The sequence below is a fragment of the Astatotilapia calliptera genome, chromosome 2 (genome assembly GCF_900246225.1).
Source record: "Astatotilapia calliptera chromosome 2, fAstCal1.2, whole genome shotgun sequence".
NCBI classification, from domain to species: domain Eukaryota; kingdom Metazoa; phylum Chordata; class Actinopteri; order Cichliformes; family Cichlidae; genus Astatotilapia; species Astatotilapia calliptera.
The window spans coordinates 3,982,282-4,004,135 of NC_039303.1; the positions used below are offsets into that span (position 1 = coordinate 3,982,282).

General features: G+C 37.8%; 3 protein-coding genes across 4 annotated transcripts; all 3 read right to left on the reverse strand.

The window, feature by feature from the left end:
• Window positions 1-5,940: 5,940 nt before the first annotated feature.
• LOC113009514 (uncharacterized) lies at window positions 5,941-7,687 on the reverse strand. The gene is made up of 6 exons (XM_026147832.1): window positions 7,645-7,687; window positions 7,123-7,452; window positions 6,683-7,042; window positions 6,396-6,524; window positions 6,166-6,209; window positions 5,941-6,075 (listed from the first exon to the last, which is right to left on the reverse strand). The coding sequence occupies exons 1-6, from the start codon at window positions 7,685-7,687 to the stop codon at window positions 5,941-5,943; spliced, it is 1,041 nt and encodes a 346-aa protein (XP_026003617.1).
• Window positions 7,688-11,555: 3,868 nt separating this feature from the next.
• Window positions 11,556-13,527, reverse strand: LOC113028701 (uncharacterized). Of its 2 annotated transcripts, XM_026179089.1 has the most exons (6): window positions 13,459-13,527; window positions 12,982-13,305; window positions 12,448-12,795; window positions 12,054-12,182; window positions 11,916-11,959; window positions 11,556-11,819 (listed from the first exon to the last, which is right to left on the reverse strand). In XM_026179089.1, exons 1-6 carry the CDS (start codon window positions 13,499-13,501, stop codon window positions 11,688-11,690), a joined length of 1,020 nt encoding a protein of 339 aa, XP_026034874.1. In that variant the 5' UTR covers window positions 13,502-13,527; the 3' UTR covers window positions 11,556-11,687. The 2 variants fall into 2 exon arrangements, with proteins under 2 accessions (XP_026034874.1, XP_026034870.1); XM_026179085.1 differs by lacking the exon at window positions 11,916-11,959 and having other exon boundaries at window positions 11,762-11,819; window positions 13,459-13,503.
• Window positions 13,528-16,847: 3,320 nt separating this feature from the next.
• LOC113028708 (uncharacterized) lies at window positions 16,848-18,518 on the reverse strand. The gene is made up of 6 exons (XM_026179093.1): window positions 18,450-18,518; window positions 18,040-18,339; window positions 17,672-17,749; window positions 17,465-17,593; window positions 17,333-17,379; window positions 16,848-17,258 (listed from the first exon to the last, which is right to left on the reverse strand). Exons 1-6 carry the CDS (start codon window positions 18,490-18,492, stop codon window positions 17,130-17,132), a joined length of 726 nt encoding a protein of 241 aa, XP_026034878.1. The 5' UTR covers window positions 18,493-18,518; the 3' UTR covers window positions 16,848-17,129.
• Between the last annotated feature and the right edge of the window lie 3,336 nt (window positions 18,519-21,854).

A 21,854-nucleotide genomic window follows, 5' to 3' on the forward strand; every position in this document is an offset into this window, starting at 1 on the left:
TGCTCTTTAATCCCTGTGGAAGCAGTAGGGGTATGCCTCTGTTAAATAAATAATGTCACAGTGTTTCATGCCTTGTCCCGGGATTTATGTACGTATTAGAGCAGCGGTCCCCAACCTTTTTTGCGCCACGCACCGGTTTATGCCCGACAATATTTTCACGGACCGGCCTTTAAGGTGTCGCGGATAAATACAACAAAATAAAACTAGTACCGGTACCGAAAAAAAGAAAATTTATTCATAACACGCGTGAAAAGACCCAGTAAATGATAAAAACAAACAAAATAACGCTGAAAACCGATAAAAACCCTGAAAACCATACATTTCACACCTGAGCCTCAACTCTCGCGGCCCGGTACCAAACGACTCACGGACCGGTACCGGTCCGAGGCCCGGGGGTTGGGGACCGCTGTATTAGAGTATTCAGGATTTTAACTAACTGACGGTTTGCTTCTTTTAAAAACATGTACTCATTGATTCTTCAAAAGTTAAACACTGTCTGTATACAACTTTAGCATTTTTTCCATTCAGTTTTGTTTTCAGTTCAGTATTTATGATGGTGTTAGCCTTGTTTTCAGAAAAAAAAACCAAGACACCATTTGACTACAATATTACATAAGCAAGCAAGCTAAGTCTGATCCACAAAGGAAAACATTCTGTGCGATACATGTTTTTATTAAACATTTGAACATAATACCACACAAACACTTGTAGAGGATATAAAGTCAGAGAGATACATGTTTTTAAAACGACAAGGAGCAGGCGCATCTAGTTCACGTAGAGCGGCTGCAAAACAACAACATACAAGCAGAGCTCAGCAGGCAGCACAACAAATTTTGGATCCTTCACTCTTAGTTAGCGGTGAGCACAGCACATGCCACGTCTGATGTGAAAGGGCCTTTATGCTGCGCAGTGTGACTCACAGCAATGGTCCTAGGTCTGCCCTGACTTTGTGTTAAAGTAATACTAAATTAATAATGGTATTTCTGACCATTTGTATAGGACAACTTTATCCTTTCAAACCTTACTCATGTCATATCTCATGTAGAGATCCTCCAACTTCAAACTGTGTTACCCTACCAGGACCTGAAGCTCAGTAAAGAACCCCACCGACAGCCAAACCCACCTGTTGTCTGATTGGGTTGTTAAATTTGTGATTGACATGACACTGACCAATCAGCTGAAAGGAAGAAAAACCGGGTCAAAATTCATACTTGCAAGTTGAAACTCACCCATAAGCAGGGAACTTGAGTCCAGAGTTTTATAGGTAGTTTTTTGCTTTGTATCTGTAAGCAGATCTTAACAAAAATAATTTGTAAATATGTTTTACAAACACAAATCATTTTTTACACACACACACACACACACACACACACACACACACACACACACACACACACACACACACACACACACACACACACACACACACACTATTTTTCTTCTACAAATACACAAACAGATGATTTTCAGATATTTTGGTGTGCAAGGTTACAAAACTCTCAACTCACAACTAGTTGTGATTTACAAGTACAAAATATTTATGACCACAATTTGAGCCCACAGACTCCCACATATAAACTTGACACAGAGACAGGACTGAACTCAGACTTACAAACTTACATATGTGGCCTATACACCTTTTGAAAGTGTGAGATGAGAATGTGTGGTTTTGGATACATTTCCTCTTATTATCCCCTGAAGCTTCGACACTTTTCTTCAACCTCACAAGTGAACAAATGCAAAGTAGCTCACAGTGCTCGAGAAATCCTCTTTTTTTTCTGTAAGTATTAAATGAGATATCTAATTTGAAATCATTTTTAATCTTTGAAATAAAGGGAACAATTTCTCACACGGTAATTCTTTCTAAACTAATGTATTAGATTTTGGCACATGGACTGTATAGTGTCTGTGTGTGAAAAGTAAATGCAGAAGTACCAAAAATCTGCATTCTTCTAAATGACGAGGAGGGTTGAAACGCTTAGTGGGGCAAACTGTGAGAAAAAAATAACTCTGCCATTCTTTAAGTAGCCAGAATAAAGGAAGTGATAACTTCTAACACACACCTATGTGTATTTTTACTAAATAGGCAGAAGGCAATTTCTGACATTTCCGCCAATGACCTGTTTGTGCTTTAGAAACACTCCTCATCGTGTGACTATTTGGGCAAGGAGAGAACATTAGCGCGAAGCTGCAGTACAATGACCTTACAACTGACTGTTTTCATTCTGCTTTTTACACCAGGTAAGTGCAGTTCTTTTTCAGTGTGAAAGACATGATGCAAATCTTCTGTTTGTAATGTGCGGTGTCTGAAAACTCCAATATATCTTAGCCATAGTTGTGTACTAATGTTTCTACAGGTAATTCCATTGATATTGTCCTGTAATGTTGAAACTTTTCTTATTTTCCTTTGTTTCACAGCCCTGATTCTGGCTGCTGACCTTCTTCCACCGATTTCTTTGACTGCTGTTGAACCTGGTGACAATGTTACTTTAGTGTGTAATGTCTCTGGGGTGGAAATGAAATATTTCTACTGGCATAAACAGCCTCTTGGACATATGGTCCAAACTGTTGCCAAAGTCATCCGTGGCCAAAGCACTATTTCTGAGGAATTCAAAGATTCTCGTTTCACAGTTATAAAAAAGGCATCTCAGTATTTTCTAACTGTCAGAAATGTCAGTAAAGAGGATGAAGCAACATATTTCTGTCACACTGGAACAAATTATTCTCCTAAATTCAGTGGAGGAACATTCTTGTTTGTGAATGGTAAAATATGTCAGTCTCACTGATCACCTTCAATTTTTAATTAACTAAAAATAGTTTATGTTATGAATTTGTCTGATTCACAGATCACAGTAACCAGAAATGTGTCTACGTGAAACAAAGTCCACAGAGGGCATCGGTTCTTCTGGGACACTCAGTGACACTAAATTGTTCGCTTCTCTCGAAGAACAAAGAAACTGCTGTCCAGTGTTCAGATGAACACACAGTGTACTGGTTGAGAGCTGGACCAGAAGGATTTGATTTAAACATCATTAACACTCACAGGAACAGCAGAACTGAAGATGTGAAGAGAAGTTGTGTCTTCAGCCTGTCCAAAACGATACAGAACTCCTCTGATGCTGGGACTTACTATTGTGCTGTGGTCACACGTGGAAAGATCCTGTTTGGTAATGGAACTCAAGTAGAGACACGTATGTAGTGAACATTGGTATTTAAATCAGAAACTAGCTTGCTTTTTTTTTTGAAAATTGTTTTACTCATTTCATCAGTAAATCAATATTTGTATCAATATCTTATAGGCTGATTTCGAATACACGAGCATAACTCCCAATAGTCTGTATAAAATAAATATGATAAATTTCCATAAAAATCAGGACCTGAATTAGAACCTGTTGTCCTTGCTCTTGGAATACTGCTGGCCTGCTGTGTTTCTGTGATTGCCTTTCTTATTTTCTACATAAAACAAAGCAGCACAACAAAGGAGCACTGCAGAGGTAGGTTAATACATACACACACACACAAAATACACACACACCCCCATATATACATATATATATATATATATATATATATATATATATATATATATATATATATATGGACTGCTCCACCTTCCCAACAGTTATAGAAAAGATTCTTAGCAAGTTACCTTGCCAACTTGGGTCAGCAAATTTCTCCTAACCCTAAGTAAGGAATCCACAAAGGACTTAGAAACAGTACATTTCACGTGTGTTTCATTACACGCTGAATACATCATTCCAGTTAAGCCAAAAGAACTTTATTGCCTTCTAAAAGCCTGTCAGTAAAATGTCACAAACAGGACAGGAGACAGGGTGCAACCCTAATCACCTGATTGCCCCGTGTGTATTTAAGTCCTCCGTCTTCCTGTCTTCAGGGTTGCATCGTCTGTGTTACCTGCCACCATGTTGTCACAGTCGTCACAGTCATAGTCATTGTTGTTTATAGTTGAGTTTAGCCACTGTCCTTGCTGTTTTGTCACGCCACCTTGTATCAGCCATAATAATGGCTCGCCTTTTGTATAAAGTTCACTTCCATCTCCTTGCCTGTGTCTGCTCCTGGATTCACCTCACTCACTCCACTCGGTCTGCCCTGCAGACAGTGACATCCAGGTCCCAACCACTAGATGCATTCTGTCTGTTTATAAGTGGCCCTTAATAAAACAGTGTCATGACAGCTGTAACCATATTCCTCATATGTAAACTCAAAAATTCAAAACTCCTTTACCTTTTCTCTTTATAGGGGAAATGCATGCCTCCAGTCATTTTGGACAGGACGTGTCAAATGTGGATCGAGCAGTTTTGGTAAATATACCTTTGGACATGCTGCAGTATGTCTTGTGGAGAGGACATGCATAATATCATACTCACAGCATATAAGTTATATATTATAATCTTGTTTTGCCATTTTGTTAAATGTGTTCCAATATCATTATATAATAAACTGGAATAAAGTTACAAGGTAAACAGCAAAGTCTTAAATTAAATATGTAACTTATTAATAATTCTAATCTCAGTAATCTCATTTAAATTCATCCTGATTCTCCACCCATGAAATCTGAAATATGTGTCATTTCAGCCTATGAACTATTCATCGGTGCATTTCTCTGCAACAAGTGTAAAAAGAGGGAAGAAGAGGAGAGAGTCACTGCAAGACTATGTGTACACTGATGTTAAAGACCACCAGCAACGCTCTGTATAAGCCAAGGGCAGAAGCCAGATGCTCTGACCTTTTTAACTTTTGCTAACAAAAGTTTAATATTTGGAGACCATTCCCCAATGCAAATACTTTTTTATTATCTAAAGACTCAGATCAGCTCAAGTGGGAGAGAACGTCTTCTTAAGTTCCATGTATATATCCATATGCTTATGCTTATGCTTAGGGTCACATGGGGGATGGAGGTTATTTCAGCTGTCATAAGGTGAGAGGAAGAGCACATCTTGGACAGATCACCAATCAGTCATGGTAAATGGTAAATGGCCTGCATTTGTATAGCGCTTTACTCAGTCCCTAAGGACCCCAAAGCGCTTTACACTACATTCAGTCATTCACCCATTCACACACTGGTGATGGCAGCTACATTGTAGCCACAGCTGCCATGGGGTACACTGACAGAGGCGAGGCGACAGAGCGCTACACGTCCACATTCACACCAACCAACTCAATTACAGGATGTCTTTTGCCTTTGACTTTAAAAAGGTGCAAAACAACAGACATTTGTTTTGGACAAGAGTTTGGCAAATGTTTTTTTATTTACATAAGTGGAGACATTTTTACAATATGAATAAATTCTGTATGATAAAGACTGGTCCAGATTTGTACAATAAATCATACAATAAGCTCACTGCTGCAGTTTTTTGTCTTGATACAGATTGTAATGTAAGGTTCTTAAAACCACTGATCGTTTCTAATGTTGAAATCTGTAAACGTCTCTGATATACGGTTACTCTGGATAAAGTGCCTTTACGTGTAGAAAAACTGCAGGTGGGATATAAAGTTGCATTTACTCAGCATAATAACCATGACCACAAAAATAGAATAGAAATATTCATTTATTTTATTTAAATCAAATAAAATTTGTAACTTTGTTGTAAAAAAATTAAGAAATGTGGGAAAGGGGAGCACTGGAAACTATGTATATTACGTAGCTGGGCATCTCATCACATGTATTGTTTTAATTAGTTTTTTGAAGTATTTGGAGGATTTTTTTCCTTTACAGCAGGCTGAAAGGAGATGGCATGAGATGAGAGAACAACAAATACCACTCATGGCCAGATTAGACAAGAATGTTGTATATTCTGGCTGAATGGAAGAATGAGATTCATTCAGTATACAATACTGAGTACAGCTTATAGGCATTAAAGATAAGCCAACATCAACTAGGTGATCACATACCAAGTGATGCTAAACAGGTTTGCTAATTCAGTGATCCATCCCTAAAGTCTTGCAAGTCATGTTGATCTTCTGCATCTTCACTGCTTTTGCACCTTTTAATGCACCTCTGTTAGCTTTCATCATGGTAAAGACAGCAGCAGAAAACAACCACGTGTCCTTATTCTGGGAAAAAGATAAATAAAAATATTTGCAATATTGAATGCTAAACACCAATACATTTTGATTATTTTACAGAGATAACCCAAGCTTTACCTGTTGATTTTTCTGAGCGCTGAATCTTTTCTGTGGAACAGCACCTTGTTTATGGAATATATCGATAAATATTAATAGAAATGCAAAACTTTTTACTTTAATTATTTTTAGCTAAAACACTGTGGTAAACTTTAATTGCCTGAGAAATGATCACTAATGTTTTTCTTGATGAGGACAGCTATAACTTTTTGTTTAAATTTGATGGGATAGCTATGATTAGCTTATATTACCTTCACAATTATCCCTGCTGTTTTTCTTTGACATGCAAATCAGGACAGCTATAACAATCAGACATATAGTCAAGACAGCACACAGCAGAAGAATAACTGTACTGGCACCCTGTGACCACGTACAGTCTCCTGGAACAATAACAAAAGAAGAAATACAGTAACAGATGAGTAAAAGTCAACCTACTGATTAGATTCCTATAAATGTGAAATTTTACACCCAAATACTAATTATGGTCTATACACTTACATTTTTAAATATTCAAATGAACAGATCATGGTACACCTACCTTGAATATTCACTTCAGTTCCATTTCCAAATAATATCTCCCCACATGTGGCCACAGCACAGTAGTAAGTCCCAGCATCAGAGGAGCTGACGTTCTTAGAGAAGCGATAAACACATCTCTTCTGAGTCTCAGATCGATTCTCACATTCATCATGTGTATTTCCATGAGTATAGATGATGTTTGGATGAGATTTATTTGATCCGGCTCTGAACCAAAAGACACTAAGATCTTCTGAACATGTTGCTTTGTCAAAGACAGAGATGATCGAACATTGCAGAGTCACTGATTCTCCTGGATGGAGTGGGTCTAATACTGGAGGCCACTGAACAACAGTATAGTTTGATGTCATCTGAGTATTTCCTGTGTATTACAAAAGATACAGAGATGCTTTAAAGCTTATAGTAGAAACTTTAAAGTTTGTAAAAGTAGCTCAGTCTTACCTTTTACTGACAAATACGTCTCACTCCACTGAATGGGATACATCCACTCAGCTATTCCACAGTGATAGATTCCCTCATCCTCTTGGACTGTCTTCAGAACGGTCAGGTTGCAAACATTATTAGCATTTTCCACATTAAATCTCTTTCTAGAAAATTCAGGACTATATTCAGGTGGTGCTGATTTTGACAATGTCACAATTAATTTAAGACCATCTCCAGCACTCTGCTTGTACCAGTGGACTGTTATACTGCCGAATTCTTTAATGGGCAAAGCACATGTTAATGTTGCTGCTTCACCGAGCTGAACGGTTTTTACTGGGACCAGAGAATCTGAAGAAAAAGAAAAACAAATAGAAAAAGTGTTACAAGAAAAAAAAGAAACATTTAAATGATAATTGTATTAATTGTAATTTTAGTATGTAGAGTTTCAACAAAGAAAATTATTAGTGAAAATAAAAAAGCGCTTAAATTCTCTATAAAAGTTAAGAAAATTATTATAGAGAATAATGAAAAACCACTTACACCCTCGATGAAGAAAACTCAGTGTAATCCATACCATGATCATCTTGGCAATGTCTTTTGCTAGAAGCGTTCTTCATATTTCAGCTAGAAGAGGAGGAGGGATTGTTTTAGACTAACCTGTAAAATGCTGCTGATTGGTTATCAAACAGGTCATTTCAGAAGTCGTCTTCCTGTCACATTAGTCCGATCCTTCATTTTGTAAAACATCACTTGTCTTTTAGCTTTCATCACAGTTATCCAAGTTGTTTACTTTTTTCGTTTGATGGTTGTTTTGAATGTTTTTGTGTACAAGTTGTGTTCTGACTGATTGGTCTTCTGGTCTTTTGACTTGAACACTGGTAGCTTTGTTTTTTCATATGTACTTCATTCTGCTTATGTCGTGCCTCAAGGCACGTCATGCTGTAGGTTACAGAACCTACAGTATTTGGAGGAAAAGCTCAACAAATGACCCCCTATAATTAACCACTTTGAGTTGGTGAGAAGGATAAACTAAGTTTTAACAGGAACAAACCTCTGTCAGAACCAGGTTTAGGTAGTGGCAATCTACCATGACCGTTTCTGTGCTATGTTGAATTCTTTAACCAGACTGAAACACTTCAAATAAGTCAATTATCTGCTAATGATCATTTGAAATGGTTTCTCAGCGGCTTCTTCTCTGACTCCACCTTATGGTAGAGCTGCTCTTCCAAGTTTATTCTCTCCCACACCTGCAAGTTATTATCCATGTTGAGACTGCTACCTTAAGGACCAGCTGTGCCAGTGATTCTCTGCCAGACCATTCTGTCCATTTTAATAATTCTTGGATCTGCACCCCACTCGCTCATCAGAAGCTCATCAGCTGTGTGGACTTTCACTGGTGGCTTTGCACCCTGTGCTGACCTCCATCTCTGTCAGTACATAGACGTCAACCCAAGAACAGATTCAAAACAGAGGAAACAGCAATATAGGTTTTCACAAGCTTAATTGCTAAACACAGGACTAAACAGTGACATGAGGGAGAGAAGCTTGGCGGAGAGTCAGAAACTGTAAACAAAGGTTTGTTTCTACATGAGCTTTGATCATTCTCTGTAAGATTAAGCTCAGCTATTGAACGGCGTATATTTTAAAGTAAAGGCTTTAAAACCAAGTTAGTACAAACGTCACTAATGTCACATGACTTTGCCGACATGTGGCCAACAGGAATGTTTTCATGTTCTTCGTTATTAAACATTTGCACATAAATAAGTGACATAATATTCAGTACTTACTTAAAGTTTACTCTTCGGGCGCCCCTCATCCGCCGTTTTTTTTCGGTAAAATTATCCACACCCATCACCACCCTATGCATTCTGGGATATGTTGGGCCATGAAGTCTACACCGCCACGTCCTTGAAATTCAGGGAAATGAAGGACGCATTTGAGGCAGCCTTCGAATTGGGACAGCCTTCGTCGCGTCGCTGTGACGTAATCGGCCTTAAAATGCGGCCTTTAAGGCTGCAGACGCTGAATTGGGATACATCTGCTTGTTTCTTGAGAATGTGGAATATAATTTTCAGTCATCATACTGGTTATGTGAAATGGGCATTAACTCTATCAATTATACTGGGGTTTTCTTGGTTGATTGTTTTATTTCACTTTATGAAAAACAATCACAATTGTGATACATGGAAACTTTAGCATTGCTATGATTTTGCTTTCAACCAAGCATGTACAAAGAGGCCTTTCTTCCTCTTATACTTCCTCTCTCTTCCTTTTCTCTCTCTTTCTGTAATATCAAGTAACAGCTACCACTGTTTTATCAAAAAGCAATAGGTGTGAAAAGGTTAGACGCATCCTCACACCTTTTTCTCCCTCATGAGCTGACCGTTTCACACTTTCATGTTTTTTGTGTTTGTTTGTAGTTACAGAGAGAACTATCAACAAAGAGAAGGTAAAGTGCAAATCATTAACCAACCACACACTGGAGATTTTAGTAAAAATGCTATGATGGGAAATCTCATGAACCGTTGATACTTGAACTGTTCCAGAAAGTCATGGGGATAATCGAGATGTTTTCTGGTAAAATGTGAGATCAGCCTTTGTGTTCTTTTTGATTAGCACTTTTTTTCCCCACCTTGGAGCCCTACATAGACTCAATATTTTCCAGGTCTCTTTCTTATTATTAAATGATGGTCACTGATGTTAACTGAAGAATGTAGTTCTCTAGATGTTGTGCCTGCAGATCTAGATGTTGTTATTGGCTCAGAACAATATCTCATTTCTTATTTTTGCGGCCCAGATTCATACTGCAGAGATCTCTCAATGATTCCCTTTGATTTTGACCTTGGTGGCAATGTTGCTTTTGACTGAAATGTAATTTACAAGATAGAAAAGTGAATTCTTACCCGTTTTGCTTACTGCTAATAATTTGATAAAAGAGGATGAATCAGCATACATTTTTCTAATGAACCCTGAAACAAGACGCATGAAATGAAAGTCTGCAAAATGTGTCACTTCTGCTGGAAGACTGAAAAGCATTCACTTGTCCACATGTCTATTAGCTAATTATAGGCCTGTTTCCAAGCTTCCTTTACTTTCCAAGGTTTTAGAGAAAATGACATTAAAGTGTGGTTGGCTTTAAACTTTTTAAATTTTAATGAAAAGAAAACAGAGGTGTTGTGTTTGGACCCAGTTGTCCCGGTGAGTCGTCCTCTGTTGATTTGGGACCCTTGGAAGTTTATTTTAAACCTGTTATTACTGACCTTGGTTTTAAGTTGGACAGACAAGTTAGAGCAGTGGTGAAGTCCAGTTTTTAACCTTTAAGGTGACTGGCAAAAGTGAAGTCTTTTCTTTCTAACCAGCACCTTCAAAAAGTGATCCATGCTTTTATTTCTTCCCGTCTGGACTACTGTAACGCACTTTATGTGTGGGCCAGTCAGTCGCTGCTCTCACGTCTGCTGCTGGTTCAAAATGTCACTGCTCACCCTGTCGGTCTCTTAGGTCAGCTGACCAGCTGCTCCTGGAAGTACCAAGATCCAGGAGGAAGCTCCGAGGGGACAGGGCCTTTTCTATCGTGGCTCCTAAATTATGGAATAACCTGTCCTTGCACGTTAGAGAGGCGCCTTCACTGTCCACTTTTAAAACACGTCTTAAAACTAGTTTTTATTCGTTGGCTTTTGACCTCAGTGAGACTTAGTTTCTCTTGTAATTATATTAATTATTTAAATGCCTTATAAGCTTATATTTTATATATTTTTCTTTTATTTGGCTTTTATTTATATCTTATGTAATTTTATTATGTAGCTTAAATGTACATAACTTTGTGTCAGCTGTGGCTCTTTTAAAGTGCTTTATAAATAAAGGTGATGATGATGATGATGATGATGATGATGATGATGATGTGAGACAAAATTAATTTACACTTGCAGGTACAGGAATTATGTGGAATGATGAAAGCTGTGTCTCTAGTCTGTACAAAACTATGGATGGGAATTACATGTGAAATCCTGTTTTGTGAACAAACTAAAGTGGAAAAAATTGCATTTATTTTTGTATTTTCCCTTCTTAGCAAGGCAAAACACAACTTTGTCAAACTTCTCTAAAGGTTAGATCTTTGACTAAAAGTAGTAAAGCTAATACAAATCACTACTTTTAATTTTATCAACACATTATCATTAAATTCCCTATTAATAGCACACTATTTCTAGCATAGTATGCATGTTAGCCATGTGATAGACTGACAACCTATCCAGGGTGGTCATCTATTAAAGCCTATTTATAGAATAATTTCACAAACAAATTTCTCTTTTAAGCATTATATTTATTCATGTTGCAGAATTTTAGCACAGTTGATACATTACAGAACTGAAATTACATTTCTGCTTTTGACTTTTGCACACAGTTCATGCAACAGCATTCATGCATCAATGCAGTGTGTGCAGATAATTCAATCTAAATACAAATAAGCATGCTGATATAACATATACTGTATTGAATACTAAAAGAGATAAGAAGCCCATTATTAAAAAGCAAACATCAGCTCGATTATTGCATACCGGGAGATACTCAATAGGCTAGCTAATTCACTAATCCAGCCCCAAAGCCTTACAAGCCATGTAGAGTCGCTGCCTTTTCGACATTTTTCCATCTTTTAATGCACCTCTCTCAGCTTTCATCAGGGTAAAGACAGCAGCAGAAAACATCCATGTGTCCTTATTCTAGGAAAATCAATCAAAGAAAAATATGGGAAATGTTAAAACCTAAACACAATTAGGTTTTTTAAATTAGGACAGCCCTATTTTTAAGTACTTTACCTGTTGTCTTCTCTGATCACTAAAGTTTTCCTGCAGAACAGCAACTTAATTGCAGAATAATACAGATAACAATGAATTCAAATTAAAAACATTTTACTTAAATACATTGATGAGATTGCTATGATTAACTTTAATTACCTTCACAGTTATCCATGCTGTTTTTCTTTGATGTGCAAATAAGGACAGCTATAACAATCAGACATATCGCCAGTAAAGCACACAGTAGAAAAATAACTGTGCTGGCGCTCTTTGACCATGAGTAGTCTCCTGGAACGACAAAGAAAAAAACAAAACATGTGTTTGTTAGTTTATAATTTTTTTCCCTTTTTGAAGTAATGGAAAGCAGAATGATACAATTTTCCCTTTAGAGTGGATGCAAAATTAAATAAGTTTAATGTCATCTCCTAATGAGATTGATGTGAAATAGAAAATACTTGTTTTACACCAAAATGCTGCTAAATTCAGCTGAAATTTACAAATTTTAAACTTAAATAGTCTAATTTTCAAATTAAAAGATGAGTGGTACAGGTACCGTGAATATCCAGTTTAGTTCCATTTCCAAATAATATCTCTCCACATGTGGCCACAGCACAGTAGTAAGTCCCTCCATCAGAGGAGCTGACGTGCTTAGAGAAGCGATAAATGCATCTTTTCTGAGTGTCTGATCTTTTCTCACATTCATCATGTGTATTTCCATCAGTGTAAATGACTGGATGAGATTCATGAGATCTGTCTCTGAACCAAAGAACTCTGAGACCTCCTGGACACGTCTTGTTGACAGAGTGAGAGACTGAACACTGGAAAGTCACTGTGTCTCCTGGATGGATTGGATTTGATCCTGTCAGCTGTTGAACAACTACTGATGCTTTCTGATTGTTTCCTGTGTAATAAAAATGCAAAGACATTGTGCTGTCATAGTAGCTGAAAAATATTGTAAATGAGTGTTACGTTCCCCTAAAAAGGTTCAGGGGATGAGGGGGATGTAACAAAATGTGTCCAGGTCGAAAAAAGGAGACAGAGAGGCAAAAGAGCTTTTTTAAAGCTTATATTAAGGATGTACACTTACCTTTTACAAACAAATATGTGCCACTCCAGTTAGTCCTAATCCACTCTGTGAGCCCACAGTGATAGATTCCCTCGTCCTCTTGGACGGTCTTCAAAATAGTCACATTGCTGAAATTGTTATCATTATGTTCCTCAAATCTTGATTTAGAAAATGCAGGACCATATTGCGCTGGTGCAGATTTAAACGATGTCATAATTAACTTTAGGGTATCCCCGTGATTCTGCTTGTACCAGTGGACTTCTCCACTCTGGAGCCCTTTGGGCAAAGCACATGTTAAGGTCACTGGTTCACCAAGTTGAACTGTTTTCACTGGAACCAGAGAATCTGAGGTAAAATAAATAAAATTAAAAAAACATTAAAAAGCATTATGTACATGTAAAAGTCATCTCACAGATTGTTTATTCTAATAGTCCTCTATTGGTTAGCGTGTACAAGCGAAGACAATTATTAGAGAGAATAATTTAAAAAAGCACTTACATCCTCGATGAAGAAAAATCAGTGTAATCCATACCGTGATCATCTTGACAGTGTCTTTTGTTAAGGATGTTATTCATATTTTAGTGAGTGAAGGAGGTGGGATGGCCATACCGTTGGTGTAAAATGCATCTGATTGGTTATCAGATTCAAAGCACACTTCCTGTCCTTGGCTTAATGAAACAAGGCTGTCATTCATCTCTCATTGCAGCTGTCCACATTAATTACTGTTTGTTTTTTTCGTTGGAAGGCCGGTTTGTGTATGAGTTCTATTCTGAATTCCAGTCTTTCAACTTAAAAGAACTACTGCTGTTTGCGATATGTACTTTACTGCAAGAAACGTATTACATTGTGCATCTTAGAGGAACACTATACATATGAAGGGGCACAAAATAAATTTTTCCTTGCAAGAAGTATAGATCAGGCTGACCGAATGTTGCCTTTAAAAGTGGTTTTGCACCTGTAAAAACCAGAATTAGTCTATTTTCTTAACAGATATCAAAGTATATCGTGTGAAAAGAAAAACAAAATCGCACATAATCACAGAGGAAGAATCAGAATAATGCTGATCTTAAACTACACGATTTAAGCTAAAAATGTACTCACTCACATAAACAACAACAGTTGTACTGCAAAGTAATTCTGGCAGACTTTGTATAACAACAGAGCTGTGTAAGGAAGAGAGAAAGCTGTGCTGGTTGGTGGGTTCTTAGAGGAGTGGAATGAAGACAGGCGAGCTTTTTACCAGAGAGCGTAGAAAGTGGAGAACTAACCATCACACTAAAAAGTGCAAGAGAAAAATCTGACACATGGGAACCTTTATGACCCAATTCAAATTGGATCATAAAGGTTGTAACTAGGGATGGGTATCGTTTAGGTTTTATCCGATACCGGTGCCAAACCGGTACTTTTGAAACGGTGCCGGTGCTTAAACGGTGCTCAAACCGGTGCTTAAAGAATGGAGAACACAAACTTTGTCCAAAAACCTCTCATGTTCAGCTGGTTTTTTTGTAAAAAGATAACAATGTTAGCCTTTTCTGCAGCTATGGGGCATATATGGTATCACTCTTGGCTGGAAGCAGTGCTTAAACAATGGAAAAAACACAAACTTTGTCCAAAAACCTCTCGTGTTTAGCTGTTTTCCACTTCTTCTTTGGTCATTTTAGCCTTTTTGTCCAGGGTGAAGGGAGTATCTGCCATCAAACAAGAAGACAGCCGCATGTAGCTATGATGGTGTTTGCTAGTTCACCTTACATGCATTAATTTAATAACGTGGTTAGCCTACTCAACGTAAATTATACACGAACAACATTAAACTACTCACGCAGAGAAGAACGGCTGCTGCTTTCATCAGATTTGAGGTGTTACCTCCTTTGACAGTATCAGCTTAAAGCACTTGTTGCAGGCTGCTGAGTTTGCATCTTTTGCTGTGAAGTACATCCAGACTTTTGACCGCTTCGCCTTGGGCATTTTTAATCTGTAGCTCTGCTCTAAAAGAACATACGTACCTGGACCCGCCTACTATCCTCGGAAACGTAAAATGATTGGCTGGAATCCAAAGTGTATCACATCTCAGGTAAAAAAAAACACCTAAATAAAGCACCAAAATGTGCGCTGCTGTTTGGTCTGGTTACTACCGTTTATGTCAGAACCGGTGCCATCATGGCACCGGATACCGGTACCCATCCCTAGTTGTAACACATATAAGGCATGAATGCTATTTAGTAAGCTTAAATATTGCTGGGACTCGATGACTTCATCTTGGGTGTATACTTTGTTTGTACTGCCAGGTCTACGCCCAAACAGACAAGACATGAAAATTGTGAGAAATGAGGTTGGACTAGAAGTAACTGACTTTAGTAACGAAATGTGAAAAGCAAAGTGTTTAGGACAATAAAGGAAAATAAAGCAAGAGAAGAGTTTCTCAGAATTTGTCACCAAAATATTAATCTTGAAAAAAAAAAAACGGTTTTGTGGTCTAATGGCAGAAAGTGGTGAGAGTAAGTTCACAATTTTTTCTCCTTTTTTTCAGCGTGTGGGGGGGAAATGGGTCTAAAACATCGATACTGCTTCTTACTAATAGATATAAAGCAAATATTAGAGCAATACTGAATAAAACAACTCTTTTTCCTGTCCTGTTTAATCCATTGATTAGTGGCTTAATTGATTATGTAGCTTAGGAAGCTGTGCAGCTAACAGGTCACACAACATACCAGGCTACCAGAGCAAGTGACTCCGGTAAGGCCAGCGGGAGAGGACTGTGTGTGTATACAAACAACAGAAGGTGCACACACACTAAGATTACCAACACTCAGTGCTCCCTGGACTTGAAGTATTTGACTGTTACGTGTCGCCCCTTTTATCTACCTGGAGAACTCAGGGGTAATGATTACTACTGTAATACTTTAGCCACCTGCTAAATGCTATTAGCAAGCAACATCATTAACATGGTGAAACCAACTGCTAGAGTTCTAGTGAGGCCCAAGAGAACATCTGAACAGCTTTGGGGCTGCTTTGATTGAACTGACTGGTCTAGTTTTAAGGATGATGACATCTACACTTACACTGTACTCCTCTATTATAAGAAGTTGTATCGACACGATCACTACCACAAAACATATTTCCCTTCTCTAACAACAAGCTGTGGATAATGAAAGATGTCCGAGTCCTGCTTAAGGCCCTTAACATGGTTTTCAGATCTGATGGCATACAACAATATAGTGTTGTCAGGTCTGGTTTGAAGAGGGTCATCAGAGATGCTAAGGTAGATGGATTGATTATTTTATAGCACATTTCTACTCTGTCTGAGACTTAAAGAGACGTGACTTAAAGCGTTTTATGTTCACTTCCCACTGCCTTGAGGAAGTCACAAAGATCTTAAAGGACTCATCCCATCCTACCCATCATCTGTTCAACCTGGTGCTCTCCATCAGTAAAACCACAGACAGATTGTCTAACTGTTTTTAATCATTTTTTAAGTCATCAAATATTAAAATATTAGTTATATGAAGTATTTGCAAGGTAAATCATTGTCGAAACAAAAAAAACCCAAACAGGTTGGATCACTATTTTGAGAAAGAAAAGAAATAAAGAGAAGAGAACAAAACAAAAAAATAAGGACAGAAGCAAATATTTTTTAGTGCACTGCATTTGTAAGTTCGTCATTCGTATAACCACAGTAAACATGTGCTGCTCACATTGAACATCATGTGTGCTTCAGTTTAATTGTTCTTTAAATGTTGTCCTGACTACCTGCTTGGCAGACCACAGTACTCACCACAGTGAATACTGGTGTTGTAGTTTTAGTTGTGCTCTAATAGTGCTTTAAGAGGAAACCTAAGTACCTTCTTATAGTGAAATAAAAGTGCTACAAATCACACCAAAAGCCACAGTTTGGTACTAGAAAGTGTTTTATTTATTTACATATTATGATGTTACAAGAAAACGTCTTTGAAAATGTGTTCCTCCACTTCACTACAAGTGCATCCCCACTTAGGTCTTTACGTTTGACAACAGTAGTTTTCTTTACATAGTATTGTATAACTCAGCCTTTTGCTTTTGTGAAAGTACAACATTTTTAAGCTTACAATGGTATCTAATATACCTAATATTAGGTGTACTCTACTGTGACATAAAAGAAACACCTAAATTATTCAGTGGATCCAAAAGGCTCATTAATCCAGCCCAAAGGCCTTGACAGCAGTGTGGAGTCTCTCCCTCTCAGCTGCATCTGTTGTCCCACCTCTGTCAGTTCCCATCATGGCAAAGACTGCAGCAGAGTAAAACCACACATCCTCTGCTTTCTAAGGGGAAAAAACAAAATGTCAAAAGTAACATTTCATTCTGATGAGGTTAATTCAGTCGTTTACTACTTTACCTGTTGAGTTTTCTGGATACCAGTGTTTTTTCGCAGGGGAACAACACCTACATTATGGAATATGAAAAAAAAACAAGAACTATGAATGCAGCAATTCAAATATAATGCTGTTTTCTGAATAGCTGCTATTACCTTTGCAATATTGCGTGTCATCTTTCTTCATTGCAGCAATAAGGATAGCTATAACAATCAGGCTTATAGCCAAGACAGCACACAGCATAAAAATAACTGCCCCGGATCTGTGTGACCATATGCTGCTTCCTGGAACAATATGAATAAAAGATCTGACAGTTAGAGTATATCAAAATGTTTTAATTGATAGACCGATGATTGCGTTACCATGGATGTCTGGCTTAGTTCCAGATGATACTGTCGAACTCTGAGCAACAGAAGAGTTGGAAATGCTCTGATTTTTTCCTGTTGGACATAAAGGTTTTTTTAAAGTTATACAAGCTTTGTTATAAATTTTTAATTTAGGAATTGTGTATATTAGATTAGAAGCACACTATTTTTTTAAAATAATTTTAAATTAATACTCTACTACTAATAACACTGCCAAAATAATAACAAATGTGCATTTAAAACACATAAAGTTAGATTCTGGTGAAAGCCTCAGCAATTAAAAAAAACACCATAAAAAGAAATGAAACAAAATAAAAAAAATATTAAAAATGAGATATTTTGAAATGTACTGATTTTGTCATTACCTTTTATTAATAAATGCATCCCAGTCCATATAATGTCTGCAAGCCACTCGGAGACGCCACAGTGATACATTCCCTCATCTTCTTGAATTGTCCCCAAAATGGTCTCCCATCTGGATTTAGGAAAATCTTGTGCATACTCAGGTGGTTTAGATTTCCGCACTGTCACAATTACTTTCAGTGTATCCCCGGCACTCTGTTTATACCAGTGGACTTGTCGAGGGAGGACCTCTGTGTGAGGTAGACTACAGATGAAGGTTGCAGGTTCTCCAGCTTGAACAGTAATTTGTGAAACCAGTGCATCTGACATAACACATTAAAGCACATTGAGTAACAATGTATGATCCAATATGACTCAGCTGACATGCATGTCTTGACTATGAGCATTTAAGACTGAATAAAAAAGCACTTACATCCTCGATGAAGAAGATTCAGTGCAATCCAAAACACAATCATCTTCACATTGTCTTCTTCTTGGAGACTTGTCGATAATCAGCAACGTAGGTCGATAGGTCAGACTGCTGAGTACATTAAACGTGCACTTCCTGTGACACAACTTGGAGTGCCTTGCATTTAGGTGGGTGTAGTCACCCTCAACTAGCCTTTCAGTTTTTAAAAAAATGTCTTTGTGTGAATGACTTTTGGATTCTCAGGACATTTTGTGTCATTTATTACTGTGTAATGCACTTGAAATGTTGTTTTGATTGGGAAGGAATAGTCATCATTAGTGCAGCAGAAATGGCCATGCAACAAACATTGCTGCTTGCTCCTATTTTCACCTCTCTCTGTATTACATAGAACACTTTAACTAACACCTTTTTCAAGCCAAATGTACAAGAGGAAATGTGTGTGCCTCGTGCACAGAGTGAGACACTGAACTAGACATTCTTTGCTGGCATGTTGCAAGAAATTTTTGCATGCTTGTTAAAGCCACTTTGGATAATCCTAAAATCTGAATGATAACAGTATTTTGTGGTTAAGCTGTAACATTTCGCAAATACTAACAGTAGCAAAATAAGTGAAGGATGGGGTATGGTATGTTGGGATCTAGTAAGAATTTGGTAGCAAAAGCTTAAAAGAAAAAACAGGCACAATGTAAACATCTTTAAGGCAGTTTTTTTCCTACAATGTCCCAAAGAAAATCCCACGAGTCCAATGTTTGGATGTGTAATGTATTACAAGGCACATACGTCATTGTCGTTGCTTCCTGTGCTTCTTGTCTCTTTGTCAGTTTTCTCCCTGTAGATATTGTAAATATTATTGTACAGTGAACCAAAGACACCTTATTTTTCCTGATAAAGTGCAAAATAAAAAATTGTTTAAAAGACCATTTTGTGGGAACTGGTGGCATCGGAGATGAGACTTGCAGACTTTTGCAGAATACAAATAAATACATAATTCAGCCACTTCTGTCACTCTGTGGTGGCAGTCACTGAGCTGACACTGCATTTGAGGTGTTGAATTAAACTCTGCAGAGATTTATCTTTACAGTTTTACTCACATTCACAGTTGTGATCAGAGAAAAGAAACAAGAGTTTTCTTGATAAACTGTATCTGATAGAAAGTTTTTGATAGCATGCTACAATGCTATAAATGCTATAAAACTGGGGGAAAAACACAATTACATCTGCACTGAGAGCCAATGTTCTCTCCTGAACAGCATACCTACACAACAAGTCCTCAAAATCCTGTGTCCCCTTCATCTACATGTCTATAGATGTCTGCTCCAACGACCACCATTTGAACTTGATCCCATTATTCCAGAATTTGTCTTTAAATGAGCATCCAACTTGTGGGGCATACACGATAACATATTTCAGCATCGCTCCAATTTCTTTCAATATATCACCTGCCCAACAACGCATATAAAAATGTTGGTGTTATGGACCAATTAAGACGGTGTTAGGTTGATTTTGATAATATTTGTTGTTGTTGTAATTAAATTTGTAAACCTTGTCCTTAAACTGTATGTTTAGAGATTTTTCTGTTCCTCCCCTACACATCGAGGATGTGGGGGAGGCAAATAGTTGTTTAACTGCAGGCACATTCCATCTAAAGGTTCTGGTTCCTTATCTGGTAAAGGATGTTCACTCCCGGCCATTTAGGGGCTCACCTATGCTTGCATATGGTGAACCATTAAAGTTAAACCATATATGGGTGTGGGGAGATCCTCTGGATAACTACGAAATGTGGTTAAATAGTTCTAAGCTTATATTGTGTGAGAAGAATTCACATATACAGAGACACATACCCACATGCACTCACACATGCACACAACACACACACATGTGCTCGCTCATGCATGCCCACACACACTCAGTGCCTGAGCTTTTATGGGACACACTATATGGGTTTTACATTGCGTAACCAGTTTAAACCAGTTTGACAGTGTTTGTGTAACCCACGGTGGTCATTAGCCTGCAAGGGGAGTCAGTTTGAAGTCGGCTGAACATCTTGCCGGACTTCCTTGCTAGCAAGTGAGAACCATACGGAGTGTCTTGCTTTTGTTCACAATGACGAACCTCTGCGCCAGCGAGGTCTGACATTAGACCTAACAGAGGGCATATAAGTCTGTGGCAGGACCTGCATTAAGTTCTTTGGATTATTACAATGTTTACCTCCTTCCTGCTTAAAACATAGCACACAACACCTAAATAAACAGAGACCATGGCTGTGTGCAGTGCCCCCAAGAGCACTAAAGACCAGAGGACACACATCCAAATGATAACGATGTGTCCACCTCAGCAGATTCAAGAGGGAAGCCCCAGATTGACCCCTCAAGGCCAAAGGGTGAGAGCCTCAGATGTGAAGCTGACTCACCAGGGGCTGGCCCAACTCGAGGACAGGCCCCCAGAACCACCCAGCAAAAATATTATTACATTACCAATTTACATATCAGCTGGCATAGTGATTCATAGTTCTCACTCATTATTTTTTAAAAAGAATTGTTGAGCTCCTCACCTGACATGGGTGGGTATGTAAAATTAAGCGTCTTCAAACAGACAATTCAAACAAACTAACAGGCTATTATTGATGTCATCAACATGAATTTTGCATGCCTTAGAACAGTGGTTCTCAAACATTTCACAATGAGCACCACCTAATAAAATATATGGCTCTTGAAGTACCACCCTTATGACCGACATTAAAGTACAGTAGTATAGGCCTATTTAACACCGCATACAGTTCACTTACATACATACTTATATGAATGTTATTTATTTTAACTGTCATAAACAAGATATGACAAGTGATAATAATAACAACTGTACTGCATTAAAACATTTACAACAGGTGCGATATCCAATCTCTAAGTGATGACCTGATGAAACCTGCTTCCAGGTCCAAACTACTCTGCATTTATTAAGGCTGTTGTGTTTTTAACATGTTTTAATTCTTTATATTTTGTTCGATTTAATATGAACAAACCCCTCAAAAAAAGTCAGTGATCACTGTCGGCCTCTCTTGGTTTTTAATCATCACTATTCATTTTAAAGCTCAGTTTTTAAAACATCACGATGTAACTACAGCCCAGCCCATGCAGCGGTATATTAATGACTGACCTTATATTGCAGTTGTTCTCCTGACTGAAGTTTGGTCTGTTAACTTCATCCTGCCATGCAGTTTCATTTGTTCCTAACCATCGGGAACCCTCATTGAGTGGAAAAAAGTTAGTGTTTATCCTCCAGCTTCACTGTTTATATTATGCTAACTATGGCTGTGTAGCTAGCCACCATGCAGCACATCATTATATACCAGCTAGCCCAACTTCAGTAACCCTACAAACGTCACTGCTGTTTAGTTTTCTGTCTGCATTT